This window comes from Gordionus sp. m RMFG-2023, chromosome 1 (genome assembly GCF_954871325.1).
Source record: "Gordionus sp. m RMFG-2023 chromosome 1, tfGorSpeb1-WG-v2, whole genome shotgun sequence".
NCBI classification, from domain to species: Eukaryota; Metazoa; Nematomorpha; class Gordioida; order Chordodea; family Parachordodidae; genus Gordionus; species Gordionus sp. m RMFG-2023.
This window is the reverse complement of record NC_088775.1, coordinates 3,646,041-3,670,306: the sequence shown is the minus strand read 5'-3', so window position 1 is coordinate 3,670,306 and position 24,266 is coordinate 3,646,041. Positions and strand designations below refer to the sequence as shown.

General features: G+C 29.5%; 1 protein-coding gene across 2 annotated transcripts in view; it reads left to right on the top strand.

The window, feature by feature from the left end:
• Positions 1-1,748: 1,748 nt before the first annotated feature.
• Positions 1,749-24,266, top strand: part of LOC135922448 (116 kDa U5 small nuclear ribonucleoprotein component-like) — a 30,330-nt gene continuing 7,812 nt past the window's right edge. For both annotated transcript variants that reach the window (XM_065456821.1, XM_065456820.1), the window contains exons 1-18: positions 1,749-1,911; positions 1,952-2,102; positions 2,167-2,245; positions 3,903-3,978; positions 4,448-4,513; positions 10,347-10,382; positions 11,512-11,602; positions 12,206-12,288; positions 12,493-12,710; positions 13,071-13,255; positions 13,403-13,472; positions 16,454-16,544; positions 16,966-17,101; positions 18,537-18,664; positions 19,071-19,276; positions 21,276-21,387; positions 21,859-21,999; positions 22,652-22,745. In XM_065456821.1, the coding sequence (XP_065312893.1) occupies positions 1,753-1,911; positions 1,952-2,102; positions 2,167-2,245; positions 3,903-3,978; positions 4,448-4,513; positions 10,347-10,382; positions 11,512-11,602; positions 12,206-12,288; positions 12,493-12,710; positions 13,071-13,255; positions 13,403-13,472; positions 16,454-16,544; positions 16,966-17,101; positions 18,537-18,664; positions 19,071-19,276; positions 21,276-21,387; positions 21,859-21,999; positions 22,652-22,745 (2,122 nt within the window). In that variant the 5' untranslated portion in view covers positions 1,749-1,752. The remainder of the gene's footprint in view (positions 1,912-1,951; positions 2,103-2,166; positions 2,246-3,902; positions 3,979-4,447; positions 4,514-10,346; positions 10,383-11,511; positions 11,603-12,205; positions 12,289-12,492; positions 12,711-13,070; positions 13,256-13,402; positions 13,473-16,453; positions 16,545-16,965; positions 17,102-18,536; positions 18,665-19,070; positions 19,277-21,275; positions 21,388-21,858; positions 22,000-22,651; positions 22,746-24,266) is intronic.

Sequence of the window (24,266 nt, the reverse complement as noted above, 5' to 3'; positions counted from 1 at the left end):
AAAACTTTTATTTTTATATAAAATTCGAACGATATAATTTTTAATTAGCTTACTACATCTTTTGAGTAAAAGTTATTATTTTCAAAAAAGTAAATATATATTGTGAGCAACATCTATATGAGAAGGAAAAGGGGGGCGGGGGGTGGGGTAGAAACTGTTTGCATAAATGTTTTTAAGGGGGTGTAGCAGGTACGCGCCTTTATGAGGGTAGGATGTATTTATTGAGGGGTTATCTATTAGATCTTTAGATGAAAAGAGCAAAATATATTACTGTAAAAAATAATACTTTATGATAGATCTATATTAATACAATGATATTTAATCATCAACCAAATCAATATATTGCTTATAAATGTAGTAATTATTTTCTAAATAAAATTTTCTGATCTCCTTTTAAATGTAATTTAAAGATGTCAGAATATGTAGCTAAACAATTGACTATAACAATTTATTAGTAGTAAATGAGGGGGTTTTTAATTGAATTCATGTTCTAAAAAATAACTCGTTATATATACAATATTTTGATAGTAGGTAGTATCGAATAATTTGAGTTATTCTTCTTAAAATTTCTGGAGGGAGTACCAATATATATAAAATGGTTTCTAATTTATTTAAAATATCCCACTGAATGCAAAAATAATTTGGTAGGTAGGCATAGGTTTTTTGCGTGGAGTTTTCATCCAATAAAAATCCTATCATATAGACTTTTGTGTATAGAATCGTCAATTAAAATTAATTAAATAAGAAGCGCAGCGATATATGTCATTTTTTTGCATTTATATATTATTTAATTTTTTATTTTTATTTTTATTTATCTTTTATTTAGAGGTATACTTTTGATATATATTCATGTATATACTTTTTTTCTTTAGAAATAAAACTTTTTATTTCTTAAATTCATTATTTGCAATTCTCCCAACTCTAATTTATAAATAATTTACTTTCAATTATATTTATATAATAATTAGCCTCTCATTTATTAAATATGATATATAAAAATGGATCTCATAAAAAATACTTTTCTCCTTCTATCAATATAGTTATATAATTATTATCTTATTAAAATCTTAGTAATTTAAGTCATCGGCGAGAATGAGATAAGACATGAATTCAAAATCACTTAAAGATTTATCGCTCAATTGATTTAATAATTGTGTTTTGAATAATATATAAGTATAAATATCACAATTTTTATAAAAAAGTCTATCAAATTATGTGAAATGAAACTATTCAATTTATTATCATTATCGCCATCTTTCAAAAAGTATAAAAGAATTTTGCTCATTAACAAAAAAGAGAGTAATTTTAGACTTAAAAAAGAATCGAAACAGAGCCACAACTAAAAATTTCGTAAATAATTTTTTTTAAAATTATTTCAGAATATAACCATAACAAAATAATGCAGAATTAGTTATATAACTAGGCTTTAAAATTTCGAGGGTCTCAAAAAATATATTTACAATTTTCAAAATAACTTTCATTTTTTTTAGCTAACATTATCTAAAAATACCTTTTTTGTAGCATTTTATAGATATAACTTTGTTTCCATTTTGGGAACTTACGAAATTGTATTTTTATCATGGGGTTTTAAATTTATAGTTTTTTAATTAGATAGTGTTTATTTATTATATTTTTTTAAATTTATGACAGATAAATTAATAAACAAAAAAAGATTGACAGGCATCACTATCTTTTATGGCTTATCCAGTATATTATTTTTAAAAATTTTGAAGCACATTTTCTCTATATCTAATGGACGCTGATTTATATGATGAATTTGGTAATTATATTGGGCCAGATTTTGAAAGTGACAGTGATGACGATAAAACAGTTCCTGAATCAAATGCAGCTTACAATTTGGCAAAAGATATAGATGATATCAATGAAGAAGATGAATATGCGCAAGATGAGGTTTGAGTTTATTATAAATTTTACATATAAAAAAAATTAGAACGAGAGAATGGAAATAACTAATGGGATTGAGGCAACTTCAAATCAAATAGTTTTACATGAAGATAAAAAATATTACCCATCTGCATTAGAAGTCTATGGACCAGATGTTGAAACAGTTGTTCAGGAAGAAGACACACAAGCTTTGACTGGTATAATTTAAAATATTAAATATATTCCATCCAGCTTATTATGAATATTTAATTTTTTTTATAGAACCAATTATAGCACCAATAAAGCATAAAAAATATTCGTTGACAGAACAAGCCTTGCCTCATACTACCTATAATATGGAGTAATATTAATATCTGTAAATATGTTTTAATAAGAGATGCACCATTATGTAACTAAAATTCATTAGCTTTAAATAAAAAAATATTTCAAATAACCAAAATTATCAAACAATTCACTGTAAGTATTTTTTGATTATTATTTTAACTTCTTTTATCAGTTTGATAGGTTAAAATTTAGCCATTTTTCTTATGTTTAAAAAACTATTATGATATTTAATCTTTCATCAATTTATTAATTATATTACATTTACATCCATGGTGCCGATATAATAAATAGAATAATTGCATACACAATATTTATTCATCCATATAAGACATACAAATAAAAGTCAAGATATAAAAATATATAATCCAGATATATGGGTGTTATGTAGTTAACCTCACCCAATATTATATTAAGTCCTAAATATATTAATCATTATAATCATATCTATTCATAATGTATAATAGTATATTATAATATATATATAATGAAAATTTAAAAAAAAACTGCATAATTAAAAATACAATTTTATAATTGAGTTCTCAAAAAGGAACCACAATTTGATATATTTCTAATTGAATTTTTTGCAATATATATAAAAATTTCCTGGTTTTGTTTGTAAAAAGTAGTATTTTTATTGTCTAGATTTTTTATGCTATATTTTTAACATTAACAAGCAATAGTCAAATATATATTTATAATTGCAAAAAACATTGAATTAATCCTTGTCTGTTCAATATTAAATATAATAAGTATTTAAACATTTATTTATTTTATTTATGTTTTTATATATCCTATTGGGATTAGTATTATCCAATCAAGGCTGTTAACCCTGTACAAGAAACCCTTATTATCAACCCTTTTTTTAAATTTAGAGTTCAAGAATTATTTTTAAATGATAAAAAATTTGAATAGTATAAGAAAAAATATATATATATAATAAGATATGTAATATTTATATATTATAAAAATCATTAAATATTTAAAAACCTCTTGGATTTTTCATTATTAAAACATTTTTTATGAAATTAAAAATTTTGACACCTGAACCTGGTTCGCATATTTTTCACTGTATATAAACCTTTATTTAGAAAACTACTCAATTATTTTATCTAGAAAATTAATTATGCAAACTTGAAGATTTTGTTTACAGATTTTCACAAAGTTGGACCTCTTATCAGTGAAATCTCGAGGCTTTGGCAATATTTTTTCTGGCTAAAATATTAGCCATATCTAAAAATCAGCTCAAATTGAGCCTTCTAACAACACTAATTGGTATATGGAATTAATGAGGGTTCTAAAATCTCTAAATTTTTGAACCATTTACTATGGCCGATTTTTTAAATTTGAAAGGAGCTGAATACCCCACTATAAACTTTAGACTATTTTAACTTGCATATTACTTCTTAATTGTCAGAAGTCTATAGGACAGGTACCATTATGCTGAAATAAATTGGGGGGGGGGGGGTATTAGGTTGATTTTTTAAAAATCCACATGAAGTTATTATATTATACAAAAACTAAATATGGAATGTTAGGCAATATCCAAATTTGATTGAAATTTTAAGGTCAATAATGTATAAATAATTGTGCGATAGAAAAAAGCTCGAAATGGGCATTCTAAACACATTGGTAGAGTTTATTATATAAAGAAAAATAAAATGTTCAATTTTTAGATATTTGGCTGATATGATGGACTCACCCTCATTGATTAGAAACGTCGCTTTGGCAGGTCATTTAGCTCATGGCAAAGTAAATAATAATTATATATATTATTTTTGTTTAAACTACCAATCAGATCATTAGTAAACATTTATTTATTTATTTTTAGAATGTAGATACTTATTATAAATTTAAGGCCTTTTATTGAATTAAGATAAAAAAAAATTAAAAAAAAAAGTAATTAATTATTTGGAACCCCAATTATTTCTTTCTTCTTCTTTTTTTAAGAATAGATTTTTATTTTGTGTTCGCTTCAACGCAGAAGCTTGACATCAAAACCTAGACACCCTTGGAAGTGTGTTTATTTTTATTTTTTCTAAGCAGAATCCACTATTCAAAATTTTGAGGAACCACCAAAATCACTCTTTTAAAAAAAAATATTGAATCTTTTCTTATTCAGATTCCAAGATTCTGAATATAACTCTAACTTAAAGAAAGAAAATCAAATTTAGTATACTTTGTGTAATGTTATATATTTTTTTTCTTCTTCTAAAAACAGACCACCTTTGTTGATTGTTTGATAGAACAGACTCATCCGGACTTCTATTACGATGCTGATAAAGAAGTAAATTATAAATTTGTCGTTTTTTTTTTACCTTTGCAGATTTCAAGAGAGGTTTTATCAAAATTCAGAATTTTGAAACTGGAACTCATTTTGAAATTTAATAGGAACCTTCATGAAAAACTGGTTCTAATTTTAATATAAAAGTGGAATTTATTATATAAGTATATATAAGGAGGTCGGGCACACCCTGGTCTGAGAGTCTTGTCTCGCTCTTTGTTGCAAAATATTTTTTTATAGACCTGGCCAAAGTTTTGGAAATGCTTTTAGAGCTTCTAGTTATACAAAATTTCGTTTTCCTTCATATACGAACTAAGGGCTCCAGTTAAAAATATTTAATGGCATGGATCAGACCAAAAAAAACTCATTTATAGGATTTCAATGGGTTGGTTCACTTCCGCCACCCACCAACTTCTAATGTATATTGTTCATTTATAATTTTTTTGCACGATTGAATTTTTTTTTAAGGGAAACGTTTAATTTGTAGAGAATTAAGTTACATCGCTTATATTTACAAAAGTTTGGAATCGAAAATTAGATATCTGGGAAAACACGGTGAAATCCGTGAACCGGAAATGAACCAAAAATGTTTTATTAAGAAATATTTTGTAGTTTATTAGTTTTATATTTCTACTTGTAATAGAAATAGTTCTGATGAAATGGTTCGGTTGCACTTATTTTATTTTTATTTTAATCTTTACAAACAAATATATTTATTGTTTTTTTTTTGTCTTACTTGAAATTCTTCTTTTTTTTTAAAACACACTCCACTTTTTCTTTTTTAATAACTAAATTTCTCCAAAACAACAAAAAAAATTTACAACCAATTTTCTTCCAAAAACCAACAACGAAAATTTTTCAAAAACCCGATAACTAACTTTTTATTTTATTTTTTTCTTTATATTCACTACACAAAATTTAAAAAAATAATAATAAATAACAATAATAATAATAATATGCCATCAATGTCTAATAATAATCTATTCGCAAAATAATATAATATCGAAATTAAAAAAATATTAATAACAATAATAATAATAATATTCCGTCAAAGTCTAATAATAAAACCTATTTGCGAAATAATATAATATCTAAATTGAAAGAATAATAATAACAATCATATATTAAATTATACTAATCCTATTTTAAAATAACCAACTATCAAAATAAAACACTACCTTACCTCTCCACCTCCTTTTCTTACTTACTTTCAAACCTTCCGGAAAAGAATATTTGATTTGCACTACTTTATTTTCTGAATATTACCAGATGATTTTACCGAATACAAAACAAAAGCAAATCCAAGACAATGATAATTAATAATTGCTCCACGAGCAATATATGTATAAACATTTCATATATAATATTATAAATATATGTATGAATACAAATAACGTCGAAAGTAACTGACATCTCACATATATAAATATATATATATATATATATATGTATGACTACCTATAATGTAGAAGTTAACTGACATCTCGTATCTAAAATTATATATATGCGTAATTGTAAAAGTACAAAACACAACATGCCCGCCCTTCAAAAAACCTGGTGTTACATTATCCCAAAAGTATTATTTATTTTATTTTTTAATTTATTGTATACGTTCGATTCATTTTCATGTAATTTTGCCCCTTTGCTTCATCTCATCGTTTATTTGATCATGCTCACATCGTTCCATCTACGTTCGAGTCATAGCTCTTGATAATAATTTTCGTCTGAGTCATAGCTCTTGATCATTATTGCTGCCACACTTCCACTATATGTATCCTCCAACACATCAGGGGTCAAATGAGACATATATTATATATATTACTTTCTCAAAATAACAATCAAAACATTGAATCTTTTCAAAAAAATATATGAATGGTAATATTTTATTTGAACGTACCACTGAAATTTCAAAAAAAAAATGTATGATACAATAAATTTCATTGTACAAACAATAACAGATCTACAAATATGTTATTGTTACTTAATAAATTTTAACCCCAATTAGGATACCACAGGAATATGGTAATACAAGAATTAAAAAACTACATATCAAAATGGGCTCAGAATAATTCTTACCCAACTTACAAAAATATTTTTGAATAATGCAAGGAAAACAACAATATCAACATATTGAAGATTAATATATATGTTATTAATGTGATGGTTTATCTTAATAAACTCTTGGATTTTACAAATAAAGTGCAAAATATTTCACTCAATTATTAACATTGGTGGAGATATTAAAATATATGATTGTCTGACATAAACATAATGAAAATATTTATTACAATCTAAAATTTAAATTTTGAAACAAATAAAATAAGTATCATAAATTGTTACATATTTATTGTGAAAATAAAATATAAAAAAAAATCTATTAATCATGCTAATATCATCACCAATAATGTTCAAAAACAATTCAACCTGTAAATGGATCCCTTCTCACATTTACCCTTTGTCCATCCACATTATTCCATAACCTTCATTCAACTCAATAACCTAATCATAAAACTTCCTTCATATACATTTAATATTTACAATGTGAAAAAATATATTTAAAAAAATGTGAGACCAAACAAAAATCTCTTATTGATATATTGAATATATATAATAAAATGTGATGTGTTATAAAACTATGAAAGTATATTTTATAAAATAAAATTTAAAAAAAACATGTCCAGTATCCAACTGAAACCTATTTTCTTTTTCACATAATTTGTACACCATTTACAAATTATTTCCTCACATTAAATTTCCAATAATCATCCAAAACATATTGTTACAAAAACTCTGACTCTACCAATTTATGTAACAACATTTGCTTCTTTTTTAAACAAAACTCACCCATATAAAAGTAATTATTTATGTATAGATATATATATGTATCTTATTTTTCTTTATTTACATTGCAAGACCCAAATTTATTCCTGCTAATTAAAATCCCCAAAATTCAAATATTAAGTAATCTTTTCTGTCCTGCATATCATTAGGTCCTGAATTTTCCTCTGACGGAAGACCTTTACCTCCATTCAAAGAGTCTTAAGGCTTAAAATAATCACCAATAAAACCTATTCCCAAAATACCTGACACCAAATTGTCAGGTAATAGGTATTTGACCATATCTAATGGTAGCTGACACAATAAAGAGTTAGCTGACACGAGATAACAATATCTGTTACCCCCCCCCCAGGTCTTATGTTGGTGTAACTTATTTTAATTAAATGCAATCCTGCCACCTAGTGACCCTTACATACTTTCAATTTTATTATTATTTACTTAACACTTAATCTCCCCTACTTCTAAATTCATAAAAATTTACATCTCCAGTTCCCAATATAAAGATATAAATTAAAAAATTTAATACAAATATTAAAATGAACAACTATAGCTCCCTTATAATGTATGAATTAAAATTATTTAAATACTCATTGAAAAATGAAAATACATAAACCTCACAACACTTCGGCCCATATACTCATATACTTCCACAATTAACATACCATTTTTCTTCCATAAAATCCATAGTACATTGCTTATATACGATTAAACATAAAATATTATTTATTTACCTGTTTACCCCGCATTAACCCAGGTTCGAATCCTGGTTCACGGTCAACAACTATCAAAATAAAACACTACCTTACCTCTCCACCTCCTTTTCTTACTTACTTTCAAACCTTCCGGAAAAGAATATTTGATTTGCACTACTTTATTTTCTGAATATTACCAGATGATTTTACCGAATACAAAACAAAAGCAAATCCAAGACAATGATAATTAATAATTGCTCCACGAGCAATATATGTATAAACATTTCATATATAATATTATAAATATATATATGAATACAAATAACGTTAAAAATAACTGACATCTCCTATATATAAATATATATATATATATATATATGTATGACTACATATAATGTAGAAGTTAACTGACATCTCGTATCTAAAATTATATATATGCGTAATTGTAAAAGTACAAACAACACCAACTATAATAACTCCTTCTAATGACCACATTATAACTTAATATCGCCCCACTCCCTCTACATGAAACCAGAGTCACCGTCATCCTCATCCTCCGACAGGATGAACTCCAACAGGTGCTCCAGCTCCCAGTCCTTCATGGTCATTCCATTTCTTTCTCCTACTCAGATCTCTCCCAGCCGCATGAGCTCCTCCCACGCCATGGTTTCATCCGGATCTTGTACGGTTTCCACCACCGCTCCCCTCATCTGCTCCAGCGCCAGTTGTTCCTGTTCTCCGTTAACCTCCCGCCCCTCTGCACTCTCCTCTTCTCCGACGTTAGATCTTCGGTCGCGCGTCGTTTGCACACTTGCCACCCGTTGCTCCTTCATCCTCGACTCCACCTCCTCATACAAACTCCCATACAATTCTTCCCTTTGACCCGCTGTATTTTCCCCCGCGAGTTCAGATCTCCTCATCCGTACTCTTCTCGACGTCCGTGTTCTTCTCGATCTCCTTCCGCTACGCGCACACTGAGCTCGTAGGTGCCCTAGAGGTACGACCGTATAGAGAGCCCAGAGAGAATTGCTCAGGGGAGGAAAGGACAACAATGGAGAAATGAAAGAATGCGATTCCCGTGGAGGGAGCAGGAGGCATGGAGGGGGCAAAGAACGAGATCGGGGAACGACATAAGGAATGTTCGGCGGATGCAGGTGGATCTGAGACGGTGCTACAATTGCGGAGAGCCAGGGCCCTACGAGCTCAGTGTGCGCGTAGCGGAAGGAGATCGAGAAGAACACGGACGTCGAGAAGAGTACGGATGAGGAGATCTTAATTCGCGGGGGAAAATACAGCGGGTCAAAAAGAAGAACTGTATGGGAGTTTGGAGGAGCAGGTGAAGTCGAGGATGGAGGAGCAATGGGTGGCAAGTGTGCAAACGACGCGCGACCGAAGATCTGACGTCGGAGAAGAGGAGAGTGCAGAGGGGCGGGAGGTTAACGGAGAACAGGAACACTGGCGCTGGAGCAGATGAGGGGAGCAATGGTGGAAACCGTACAAGATCCGGATGAAGCCATGGCGTGGGCGGAGCTCATGCGGCTGGGAGAGATCGGAGTAGGAGAAAGAAATGGAATGACCATGGAGGACTGGCGATATTAAGTTATAATATGGTCATTAGAAGGAGTTATTATAGTTGGTTATTTTAAAATAGGATTAGTATAATTTAATATATGATTGTTATTAATATTCTTTCAATTTAGATATTATATTATTTCGCGAATAGGTTATTATTAGACTTTGACGGAATATTATTATTGTTATTATTATTCTTTTAATTTCGATATTATATTATTTTGCGAATAGATTATTATTAGACTTTGATGGCATATTATTATTATAATTGTTATTTATTATTATTTTTTTAAATTTTGTGTAGTGAATATAAAGAAAAAAATAATAATAAAAAGTTAGTTATCGGGTTTTTGAAAAAATTTTCCTTGTTGGTTTTTGGAAGAAAATTGGTTGTAAATTTTTTTTGTTGTTTTGGAGAAATTTAGATATTAAAAAAGAAAAAGTGGAGTGTATTTTTAAAAAAAAGAAGAATTTCAAGTAAGACAAAAAAAACAATAAATATATTTGTTTGTAAAGATTAAAATAAAAATAAAATAAGTGCAACTGAACCATTTCATCAGAACTATTTCTATTACAAGTAGAAATATAAAAATTAGGAATTGTAATCAGACTCGAAAACTAAAGCCACTGAGTTCAGGATGCAAATTTTGATTATAGCCAAGATTGAATGATAATATTAAACAAAATAAATTTAAATAATTAATTTAATATTTATATATTTTTTAAATTTACAGCTCAAATACACTGATACGTTATTCACCGAACAGGAAGTACTAATTTATATTAATTAACCCTATTTTTATTATTTAACCCTATTTTTATTATTTAAATAAAATTCTTCTTATAATTTATAGATCCATGTGGAAGATTTTTTAAAAAATGAAGATTTTTATAAAAATGGCTTGAACAGTATTTTCGATCAAATGTTATCTTTATAATTGTAAATCTTTTGTGATTCTTTGAGGCATAAGGAAGAATCTTTTCGTGATTGAAAAAAATTTGTGATCTTCATAAAACAAAAAAATCTTCAATTTTTATATCTTCAAAGATTTCCTGCTGAAAAATTTTGAACAAAAACTTTTACCATTTAGTTAGCTTTAATTCTATTTTTTGATTCTACTATCCTAAGATGTTGGACAATAGAAAGAAAAAGATAAGGAAGTTGGACAGTTTCATCTATATAGATTGTAAAGTAGCTTTGGACTGGATACATGATTTATTTTTTATAAGATGTGTATAATCAAATTTTGATAATTGACAGCCATCTTTATAAAAAAAATCTATTATATGTCATAATCCTCTCTCACTTCTTTGATGCCATGTTTCCAAAAAAAGGCTATTTTTATTTCATGGTTGCCATTTGTAACAGCTGATTGTAATGTTTCTTATCGTTTTATATAAAACAACGTAAATTGCAAATTTTACATTTTAAAAAAAATGTAACAACATAAATATTAATCAGATTCATTTATTATTATTTACCTTACTAATTAAAAAAGATTAAATATTCTCGAACAACGTAGTGTTTCAAACAGCTGTTTTTGGGCAAATTTTCTTCTATTTTAACGCGGCGTTTATAATGTCATGTCAATTTGTTGCTTATCTCCCAGAGCGTTACTAGGGCGACAAGCTCATTACACATATTATATTTAAAGCTCACCTTTTTTTCTTCAAATTAATTTAAATAACGTTAATAAGAAGGAGTTATTTTATTAATTGATTTAAGCAATTTATATTTATTTAACAATAAGTTTTACAAAACATATCCAATTCCACAGGAATTGTTGGATTAGCACCTTGATCTTATTCCTTTAATCCTATAGATAGAGAAAGAAATATAATAATAATAATATATGTAAAAAAAATTTTTGCTTAATTATTTCTAATTTATGACAAAAGCGAGCTGTCAGTATAAAGGCTACTCCGATAACCCTATTGCTCCAGGACATCAAGGACAAATCTTACCTCATGAATTTGTATGACACACCTGGTAAGAGTTTACCACGAATTTTGGCTTTATTTGATTATTATTTTTTATGTCAATTCCAAAAATCCAAAAAAAAAAATTAACATTTAGTTTCATATTTTTGATGAATTACTTTTTAGCTATTTAAAAAAAATATTTTTCGACAAATATAAAGAGTGTATAATTTACAAGCGAACAATTAATCTTCCAATATATTTACGAAATTATCGGAATATTTTTTCAAAAAAAATTTGCCATTGAGAAGTCTTCGACTCAATGAAATTGTGGTTACAACTGCTGATTTATTTATATTTCTATTCGTCTAAATCGGGTTTTTTTTAGTTTTTATTTATTTTAAGAAAATTTTTAGATTCTTGATTTTAATCCCATTCCTTGGGTTCCGTTTCCTGTTTCAGGCTGGCTTAAATTATATCAGATTTTATATTTTAAAAAATATATAAACTCCACACAATAAAATTGGAAGAGGAAAATATAGAAATAAGGTCCACTTAGAATTGTATACGAATGATAAATCAAACGACAGTTCGTTCCTTTGAATGTCATATCATTTTAGCCCCAAAAAAGTAAAACCTATATATTTATAGTATTTAATATTACGCATTAAAGGTCACGTAAATTTTAGCGATGAGGTGACGGCCGCTTATCGAATATGCGATGGTGTATGTTTGATTGTTGACGCTTCGGAAGGGGTATACATTTATATGTTTTTTTAAAAAAAAATTCTCATTTTCCCCTTAACCTAACCTATCTTCCCTTTTTCATCTTGTTTACCAAATTCTTTCATTCCATTTCCGATTTATTGTTTATATTTATAATGTGCGTTTCCCTCTTTTTTTATATGAATCACGTGATTCTTTTTTTTTTATTTGAATTAAATGTACGAAAAATCAAAGTGCATGCTAAACACGGAACGCCTGCTCAAGCACGCATTGCAGGAAGGGCTCGCGTTGACGCTTTGTGTGGCGAAGATAGATAGGCTCGTACTGGAACTCAAGCTTCCACCGCAAGACGCTTTCTATAAGATTCGTCACGTGATCGACGAGCTGAACGCCCTCGTCGCCTTGCACGCCGAATCGTGCACCCCGTTTGGCACTAAGGCCACCGCCTTGAGGTTTTTTTAAAATATATGGGCACTTCTCTAGGGGTATCCTTCATTTCGTATTAGGAGTTTTCCCATTTTTGAAGACCAAATCTTTCAGCCTTGGCCCTAATATACACTTCTTTTTTTGCAAAGTATATTTATGTTTATAATGATAAATGGTAGTAAAATCGGCTCAAATCGAGCCGTTTAACAACACTAGTGAATGGTAAGGTTTCCGGTCCCTCAAGGATAGGTGCATTCAGTCAATCACCTGGTAAACACCAATTAGCTCCCTCCCTGAAAATTAATATCGAGATTAATTATTTTTTTAGCATAATGATTTTAAAAAAATTACTTGTGTATATATATATATACAAATGTAAATCTTAGGATAGAACCAGCGGCAAAAGTGGCTTCCACCACAACCGTCGTGGAAGGGCCCACTCTTAAAGCCAGCCCACCAATGGGAAACGAATATTTCTCCCCGCTAACCGGAAACGTTTGCTTTGCCAGCGCTAAATTCGGGTTTTGTTTCACCCTCAAATCTTTTGCCCGGACCTATTCCCAATATTTCGGTAAATATCCATATAATTTTATCATTATTAGTGAAAAGGGTCCGTATAGAACTAAAAAAGAGATGAAAATTTAGGAATGCCACTCATCTTTTAAGAAAAGGAAAGGAACGTAATTTAATTCTAAATATTTCTTTATTCTATTTCTAGCCACCACTGCTATCAATGAGACCGAACTAGCTAGGAGATTGTGGGGTGACATATATTACAACAATAAAACGTATTTAAAGATGCCATATTTTTTAATATATATATCAAATAAAAAATCTTATTACAGCTGATCAAAGCAATGAGACAAAAACACCTAATTATTATTTTATAGAATTGTCTGCGAAATTACTCATTTCTGAAGCATGATTTTATAAAATTTATAGTTTTTTTTTGTATCTGAGATGATATAGTTTTTTGCTGGGTTGGCAGATCGGTCAATTGACCCTAAGAATTATTTGGCCCGGTCTAATTCAGTCAAATACTCTAAAATATTATTGGTGAATAAATATATTGATTAATTTAAGGTAATATATATTTAAAGCATACGATTTATTTTAAAAATATATTTTTATCACTGAGGCATCTATTTAATTATAATTTTATATTTTGAAATATAAAAATATTAATTAATTTTTTTTTACTGTTTACAAAACAATTATTATATTTAATACATTATAATTACCAAAATAATGAAAATCGATTGTATAAAATAATAAATAAATTATTATAAATAGAACTATATCAAATAAAATATAAATTAAATAAAAAAAATTAGCAGAGAAAAAGAAAAGAAATCGTGATTTATTATTAATTATAAATTTACAAGAAAAAATCAATTTAATTCATACACAAATTTGTAATTGAGAAAGGAAAGAAATTTTTTATATATATATATCCAAATCGTGAATATAAATGAAGGGGGGTGGGGGGGAGGAAAAAGTAACATATACTACTTAATTTGAGAAAGAAGAAAAAAAATTCTAAATAATTAAGGGAAGAGGAAAAAGATCTATATTATTCTGGCAGCTTGGGGAATGAACATATGAAATATTTGAAATTAGATTTTATAATCTGAATTTTTACGCATTGACGTAAGTAGACGCCTTCTTTTAGGTCTCCTGATTTAGTTCTTAAGGCTCTGCCAGGATTTTTAATTAGGTTAGCAGCCTGGCTTCCAGGTTGTAGTGACAACTGATACGAATTTATTATCAGGAATATCCGGATATTTGTTCATTTTAAAATCTTCTATGTATTTTAAAATGTCCTTATTGATATTGGGGAGAAATCCCATGCTAGAAATCGGCCATTCTCCCAAGAAATTTGAGCAGCCATTCTCCCAAGATATTTGTGCGATTACATCGGGTCATCTTCCATCAGTAAAGAGACTTGGGGGTTATAAAGTGGCAAGAAAGGCAGTCTTGACCTCGAGCTGTCAAACCAATAATTCAGCATTGCAGCAGCCATTCGCTTAAATGTGACAGCCTCAGTCTCATATGAGTGCACCAAGTGCAAGAAGCTAGTAAATCAAAATGGCCGTCATTGCCTTCAATATATCTTTAGCAGTGGACGTTAAATCCGACATAACAGATGCAGTGCTCTCATAAAACGGGCTTTACAGTTCGCTGGCCTTCCTGCCACTTTAGAAACCCCAGGTCTTTTTAATGATTGGAGACGGCCCGATGTAATTGCACAAATTCCTTGGGAGAATGGCCGATTTCTAGGGTGGGATTTCTTCTGCGTTGACCCCCTATCACCCTTCAACATCAATATGAACATTTTAAAATACAAAGAAGATTTTAAAACGAACAAATATATGGATATTCCTGATAAATATAAATTCGTATCAGTTGTCACTACAAACCTTGACATCCTTTGGAAGCCATGCTGTTAACCTAATTAAAAAGTCAGGCAGAGCCTTAAGAATAAATCAGGAGACCCAAAAAAAAGGCGTCAACGCATAGAAATTAATGATTATAAAATCTAATTTCATGGGTTCATTCCTCCGAGCAGCCGGAAAATCTATAATTTTTTTCTTCTTTTCTCACTACCATTTTTTTGGATCTGAATATATAAATTATACAATAATTTGCTAAAACATGTTAAAAAAAATTTACTAATTGCCCAATTTATATTAGCAATATGTACAATTATCCAAACGAGATGGACATCTCGTCAAATGTTAAGAAGCAAATACGAATACACGAGAAGGCCCTGTCCGAAAGAAATTACCAATGATATAATATAATTAAATGAAGAAACAATTTTAAACTATTCTTTAAACCATTTAGCTATCCTATTGTAAGTCCGGCCACGTAAAAAAAAACGAGACGCTTAATTTGGGATACGACGCGATTCAATCATGTCGCGATTTTTAAAATTTTCTCCATTTGAAGAAAAAAATAATAATTCAGGATACTTTTGAAAATCCATGCGCTCACATAGCTGATTTTATTATTGAAATCTCAATATAAGGGGGAGCATCTTACTATATTAATGAGTTTGGTGAAGCACCTGACCTGATACAAGAATTAGTCATTTTACAAGGGTGATGATAATCAAAATATTTTTTTAAGTTGATATCACAAATTTTCAGAAGTAAAAACGGCGGTACATTTAATTAGCCAACATATATATGAAAGAAAAGCGATCTGATTTCGGGCTCAAGTTGTTGGATAGGGCTTTGCCCAGCGTGAACATTTACGAGAAGTGTCTAACTTACTGACATTTGCCTAGTTACACTTCTTTTTCAGTAAGAAATTGGCCAGTTTAGGGGAATATTCATGTGAGAAGATCTCGAACAACCAGAAAGGTAGGGGTATATCATGACCTAGGAATTGATTAAAAATATTGAATATAAAATCAGAACCAGCTCAGCCCACGGAGAACGAAACATTAATTATAGAACTTTTTAAAAAAATATAATTTAATATTTATATAGATTCATTTTTGTTTACTATTATAATATAAAAATTTTCCTTAAAAAAACATTTATTTGAATTTGACCGGTCAAATGCACAACCCTGGTTTTATGCCTAATTTGAGACTCTTAACAGAATATTCTGAGATATTTTACCGGTATTTCTTTTTATCAAGATCCTTAATAAAAGAAAGAAACAAAAAAAAGAGAAAGAAAGTTACTTTTTGGAATAAAAATATAATTTGCCTTTAAAATTTTAATTTTTTTTTAAATATATTTGTTTTGAAAAAAAGGAGGAAATTTTCCAGGAAGCCCCCTGTTCCCAACGCTCCTAGAAGCTTTGTAGAGCTCGTTTTGGAGCCTATGTACAAGATATTCGCTCAAGTATGTTATATATATATATCTTATTGGCCTAAAAATTGTTCGTAATTCATTATTGATTGTAATATTTCATTTTTTTAAGTGTTCCCTTTTTTTGAGCCTCTATTTGTAGGAGTCGAAAACGAATTCCTGACAATTTGTATTAGTGATACTTAGATATTTGCAGGTTTCTTGACCCGATTTTGAGACCACAAACTGACCGAACAGATACCGATGTATACGGATTCCATCAAACCATAAGTAATATGGACCCCGGGGCGTGTTAGACTTCTTTTAGATAATCAGTTTTCGATTAAGTTCCCGTTATCAAAGTTTCCATTAAATAGAGTTTAAAATTTCTCAACTATGGGGCCAGAACCCTGGATATTTGAACACATTAATCCTAATTTTTTGAGCTAATTGAATGTATGTATGCTCTTAAAAGGTTGTAGGAGACGTTGATACAGCCCTACCTACCCTCCTAGCGGATCTAAACATCAAGCTCACCAAAACGGAATGCAAGATGAACATCGTGCCATTGCTAAGACTGGTTTGCCAGAAATTCTACGGACCTTTCACCGGTTAACTACGAGATTTTAGATTTTATTACAATTTTGAATTGTAAGAGCTGGGAAATATTTTTTTAAAGTTTGATATCAAATTCATTCCGCTATTTTTTAAATTTTAAAAAATAATTTACTATACACGCACAGGATAATGTTGCCAGAAATTCTGCTGCCAGCCTTTTTTCACTGTGCTTTTAAAACACAAGCATGAATTTTTAAGAATCTCGGTTCCATTCAACTAGAATATAACTTAGCAAGAAAGAAAGAAAAAAACATTTTTTTGGGGAGATTCATTTCAATTTTGTTTTTACTTATACGAGAAATACAAAGAATTTTCTATAAACAAAATAAATTTCCCCAATTTCATTTATCGTTAACTCATTTTATCAGATTGGTAACGTGAATATAATATTGCATATTTATTTATCTTTCAAAATTTGGCGCGATGTTCTTTGGAAAATAAGGGGCTTTGTTTTCATAGGCCAAAGGCGATATATCGTTATTTTGTTTTGTAAAATGTATTTAGAAGCAATGAATTCCTGAAATAAGTTATCTAATTCGATATCTTTTATATCTAAAATTGATTATTTATTAATTCAACTTCCTTGAATTGAATTTATTATTAAAGCTTCATGATACTTAGATTTTTCTTCCCATTTATTATTTGTAAATTCATTTTTTTAAATACGAAATGATTTTTTTTTTTTTGAATTTTATTAGCTTCATTTCGAAATGACACGATTTTATTATGATGATCATCATCATCATCCACATTTTATAAGATTTTGTTTTACAACCGAACCATAAAGGTTATAGATAATTTAAGCTTGTAAAGGTTGTAACTTAATTAATTCATTAATTAATGAAAACATCTCCACTTGCGATTGAATTTTTGGTTTGCGATTTTTTAACCACGTTTGTTTAAGATTGTCCCTTATATTGATAATTAAGTGACACGGTATTAATGATAGTCATCTTGTCGCAACTCCTAGAAGTTCAGACCATTCAATATCTCGAGAATCCATGAAATAAAATTTAAAAACGGATAACCTCTTTGTGTGGATCCCCTGAATTGGCATAACATTTCATTGCAATTATTTCCATGTCTATATTGATATTATGAAGCATGTCCCTTTCTTCCCGCACCCTGAATCATATTGGACAGGCAGCCAATGGGGGATAATATTTTCATTCGAAACTAATGATTTAGTCATTACATTTTTCCTTTTTTTCCCCTAAATTCAAACTTGCGTTATCGGCACAAAAGGTTATTAAGTGAAAGGTTGCAATTTTTCAAGGTTCTGCACCAAGCATAGACATAATATCCTTAGATTTAACAGTGCGAGAACTAAAATCAGCTGGCTAATTGACAAACTAACTTAACTTTAACACAGATTTACTATGAAGTTTTTTTTTAAAAAAACTGAAAATTATCACATATTCATCGCAGGTTTTGTGGATATGTGCGTGAACCATATACCTTCCCCTCTCGAAAACGCGAGGCGCAAAATCGAGCATATTTACACTGGACCCATAGACTCGGACATAGGCGATGCTTTAGTAGCATGCGATCCTGAGGTAACCTTCCAATTTAAATAGATAATATAAGGTTTTTTCTTTCATATTTATTACATCGGGCCTAGTAGCTATCGCTCCCTAACTTAACCCCGTTTAAACTATGGGCTTAACCCTAGTGTTGTTAAACGGCTAATTTGAGCCGATTTTAAAACGGTAATCTATTCATCCATAATACTATTGCGCAAGCCTGAAGATTTTGTATGTAGAAGGAACAGAGGTTTGGGCATCCAGTAGCCAAATCTCGAGGCTTAGGCATATTTTTTCTGGTAACCCATTGAGCTAGTCGTTTTTAAAAATCGGCTCAAAATGGTCGTTAACAACACTACTTAACCCGAATAGAACTTGGAAGGGGTATTTTAACAGGAAAAATCGAGATATCTTATAATACATTGTTTTTTTTACCCAGGGCCCACTCATGATACACACCGTCAAACTTTACCCCACCTCCGACGCCAGCACCTTTCACGTGTTCGGTCGAATTTTCAGTGGCACTCTCACCTCCTCTCTCGAGGGTTCGGTCAGGGTCAAAATTCTCGGAGAAAATTACACGCCAGAGGATGAGGAGGATTCCAGGGTCTGTAAAGTAGGACGAGTTTGGATATACGAAGCTAGGTTTTTGGAGGAATTTTAAAAAAAATTTCAAGTCGTTTTACCTAAAAAGCCTTGGGTCTCATTCTATCCGTTTAAGGGCGATTTTCGGGTTTACCCAGGTCGGCCACTTTTCCCTCTGATTTAATCATTAGGAAATTTTGTAGCAAGGTTTTTTTACAATCGGATACCTTTCCTGATCAACTCCCTTCAGGTGGTTTTTACACCCCATCGAGGAGACGGTCCTCATTGTGGCGGGCGAGTGGCAACCTTTTGGCGATAATGGAGGTTTAAAGGGTTCCCTGTGTGGTTGAGCAACAATTTTTAAATTTCATCATGAACCCTATGACTCCCTTCATCGCGTTTACTAAGTCGTTATAAATTATACCTATTATTTACTCACTTTCATAAATGACTCGGTGATAATTGCGCAAATCGCGCACATGTGGTTACTTACTTAGTATCACGCGATCAAGTGACAGCCTAATCTAAGTTGTAAGTTAATTATAATATTGTGGGGGGAAGGGGGGGGGGACTTATAGGTGAGTTAAACTCAGGAAGATGTAGGATTATTTGCGGTCATATATTTTTAAAATAATATAGGAAAATATAAAAAAAAAATTACCCTCATTGCAAAGGTGGGGCTATTTGCAGACGCCAGTCTTTTTAAAAATTTCAGTACTTAAAACAATGTGTATAAAATTATGTGCTTCAATTAATTGTCATTTTAAAATTAGTATCTCACCTCGTAACAATTTTATTAAAATGATTTTATTTATTCAAATAAGACATGATATAAAAATCAAAAATAACGTTGTTTAATAAAAAAAAATTAAAGTGGATTTATCTAATCTTGTTCGTAAAGGTGTTACGATCAATCCCAGAGCACTGAAGGATCTTTCAACAGATACTTGCGAGCAAGGAGCCGCCAGAACTACTCACGAGAGGATGTACAATTCAGGATCTTGAAATTTTTTAGATTGCCAATACTGTAAATTATTTTGATCGGATGGCAATTTTTGGTTATCTATTAAACCATTAATTTTCGTCTTGAAATCCATGCTCTCAAATGTAAATCGACTAGAGGACTAATATTTTATAAACTTAAGTTCAACGATTTAGAGGAAATCAACAATGAATTCTCTAATTATTTGCTTATGGGTTTTGTTGTCGGCAGAAATATCTGTTTGGTAATAAATGTAATTTAGAAATGGGATCTACATGGATCCGAGATTTAATTACCAGAATGGAATCTATCCACCCAAATATGATAAATTGCTGGCTAGGGTAAATTTACAATATTTGACTTTAAATTAAATAAATCTATTTATTTTAGGACATCTGATGTCTACATGGAGACAAATTTAAATATTTAATTAGCCAAAAGATAACCCATCTTAGATTGGCTCTTATGAGAAGTTCTAGCTGCTCCTTGCTGCAAGTGTCTGTTGAAAGATCCTTAAGTGCTCTAGGATTGCTAGTAACTATTTACGAACCAAATTAGATAAATCTACTTTGAACGATATTTTATTAATCAAATCTTAATAAAATTTATCAAACAAACGTTATATTTATATAAAATTTTTATTTGAATATTTGTAAATATTGTATATATCATGTCTTATTTGAATATATAAAATCATTTTAATGAAATTGTTACAAGGTGAAGAGTGAGACTAATTTTTAAAATGAATAATTGAAGCACAAAATAAATGTGTTAAATATGATAGGATGTAAGACTTTACCCAAACTCACGAAGTAGTGAAAAAAAATCAAAATTAATTTTATACACAATGTTTAAAAATGACTGGGGTCTGTAAAGTCCCACCTTTGCAATGAAGTGTAATTTTCTTCTTTTTTTTTAAAATCATGTTTCTGAGAATTTTATATAAATATAGTGTTGTTAAACTGCTCGATTTTCAAAAACGATCATTTGTACAACTATAATAGGGCATAAAACGTCTCTTTCCTTAAATTCATCCCATAATTAATTATGGACATATTAAATTTTAACTAAATTTAGATACAAGATAGAAATAAGCAGAGCTCCTGCCGGTAATTGGGTACTCATAGAAGGCATCGACCAGCCCATCGTTAAAACGGCGACCATAGCTGATATTGGACTCGATGAAGACGTTCATACATTCTTTCATTTTTTTTTAAAATGCCTTTAGTTAGATTTTGGCCCGTCAATTAGATTTATATATATTTATATAAATGCAAGTTATTACTTGAAAATTCATGGTCCTACAATAAGAATTCAAAGCCAAACAAATTTCGCTGCAATTGTAAAAGAATACGGTAGATTAAGTGTCGTTAAACTCCCAAACTTTAGTCAGCTGTGAAACAGCGTGGCCATTTTTTTTAATCCAAAAATATTCGAATCAATCTTGAGACTCGAACTTAGAGGCTTAATTCATAGGCTAAAAGCTTGACTAAGTTAGGTGATTTAGCAACACTACGACTCGATATCGAAATAATATAATCTAAAAAAAAAATAGATATATTTATAAAATATTCATATTGAATTACAGTTATATACAAAAAAAAACGTTAAATTCATCTTTTAAAACGTAATATTGATTTTTTATATTAAAATAAATTAGCTCTACATCTTCCGACCACTGAAATTCAATACGGCCTCGGTCATAAAAATAGCGGTCGAGCCCGTTAACCCTTCCGAATTGCCGAAGATGTTGGACGGGCTTAGGAAGGCCAATAAAAGTTACCCGCTTTTGACCACAAAAGTAAATATATTACATCATTAAAATTTAAATAATGTTTTTTTACCATACGATACACATTCAAGTTGTTAATTTTTGCGTTATATTCTTATCCCGTTTAGTTGATTTATATATTTAAAAAAAAAAAATGGATGATAAAATGCGTGTAAAAAGAAATTGTACTCACAATTCTAGATGGCCGCATCTCTTAGTGGCCATCGCAATGCGAAACGATTCTTGCTACGATCCTGTATGGCACCAGGACCGACTTGTTAACCTCTGTAATTTCAATAGAAAATGATATCGCCTTACCTATTAAAATTATTCTGACACAATATCTTCTTTTGCAAATAAAAAAATGGCGAAGGAAGATAAATAGAATGGCTACTCATTTTTATAATGTGCGCCCACTCATTTACGATTAAATTTTTTATAAAAGTATACATAACTTTTAATTCTCGTTGCGAAAAAAGTCATCAAATAATCTTAGGTAAATTGTATTTTATTTTCCCTGTGCCACTAAAAGTCTCGAAATGACACTGGATATGACTATAAAATTCACTTATCCACCCCCCCTCCTCATTTTTTTTATCATATGTGAGAAGTCCATAAAGTTATGAAAGACATCGTGGATCATTTTGATTGACGTATATTTTTTTTAATTTTTATTACCTAGGTAGAAGAATCGGGGGAACACATAGTGTTAGGCACGGGCGAACTGTACCTCGATTGCGTTATGCACGACCTCCGGAAAATGTACTCCGAAATAGGTTTGTCTTTCTTTTTTTTTGGACTTGATAGCTTTTTATATTGTAAAGGTGGGGATCATCTTTTATCCCTAGAATTTTGCTAAGAGAGCATTCTAATGCTCATCATTACCATCCTATTTTTTTTCTCCGTTTATTAGCGATATCCAGGTTTACCCAGGTTGGCCAGTTTTCCCTCTGATTTTTGTTTTTCATTTTAAGATCCTAAGCATACTTATAAGATTCATTTTTTCCCATATCTGCCGCTATCACATTTATCCATATCAGTTTGGGCCTTCCTCTAGGTCTTCATCCTCCTACTTCCATCAAGATGCATCTTTTTGCGCTCAACATTCCAAAACCAACTTAGTCTATTTCTTCTCATTACCACTTGTAGTTATTATTATTATACATATATTATTTAACGAAATCCCTTCTAAGGTGGTAACATTATATGTTAGAGAAATTGTATAATAATTAATAAGTGTTATATTCATTTATTCTGTTATCATCGTTCCCTTAAATTTCTAATTTTATAGTTATCTGCTATTTTTTGAGAAACTTTGCCTCTAATTTCCTATTTATTTGGGAGCAAAAAGGAAAATAAATCTCATTTTCCTTATCATAGTTTGAAAAAAAAAATTGTGATTATAAATCCATAGAGTATTTTTATGCATGAAAATCCCAAAATATTCACTTTTATAAAAGATTTTTTCTTTTAATCCCAATTTTCAGGCAAAATTTAAAAATAATTTTTTGGAAAATTTATTTTTCAATCTTAGTTCCTTGCGCCATAAATTTGAACAATGTTTTAGCCATAGTGAGTTAATTTTTTTTTCACAAAAAGATGAGAATAAATGAATTCAGGAAACACATTTTTAAAGAAATCATATTTCATGTAATTTTTTTTAATAGCAGATCACAATGTAATAATGTAAATTAAGGATTATTCTAAATTACATTTTTATTGCTGATATTAAAGAATAGTACAGGAAAAATTATAGTAAGGTGATGATTTTATGAAACAAATTGACGTTTAAATTAATCTTCCTTCATATAAGCAAGAATTATATTTAAAATAAAACACGGATTTACATTATTAAATAAAAATTTTAACTTATTCATTGTTTTTTATCTTTAATATCTGTTTTTTATGTTAGAATTTATATATGTATATATATGATTTAGTGTTAGTCTTTATCCATAAATTTGAAGATTTTTTTAAAAAATGAATTTAATGGGAAAAATTTAAGAAAGCTATATTCTAATGCCCGTAACAAATATTTATTACAATTTACGATAATTTTATAACTTACATTTTATTATAAAGATAAAGTGTCGATAAATGACTTGTTGAAATCATTTAATTTTAAAATATATTTTATATTTATTCTTTATGTCAAAGATGAAAAATTATACATTTTATTTTTCTATTTGCCATTGCACGATTAATATAATATACAGAGAAATAATTTAGAGTAAAATTATCTAATTACCTCTTTCGATATTATGGTTTGGTACGTACGTGAGTAGAAGACTGTAAAA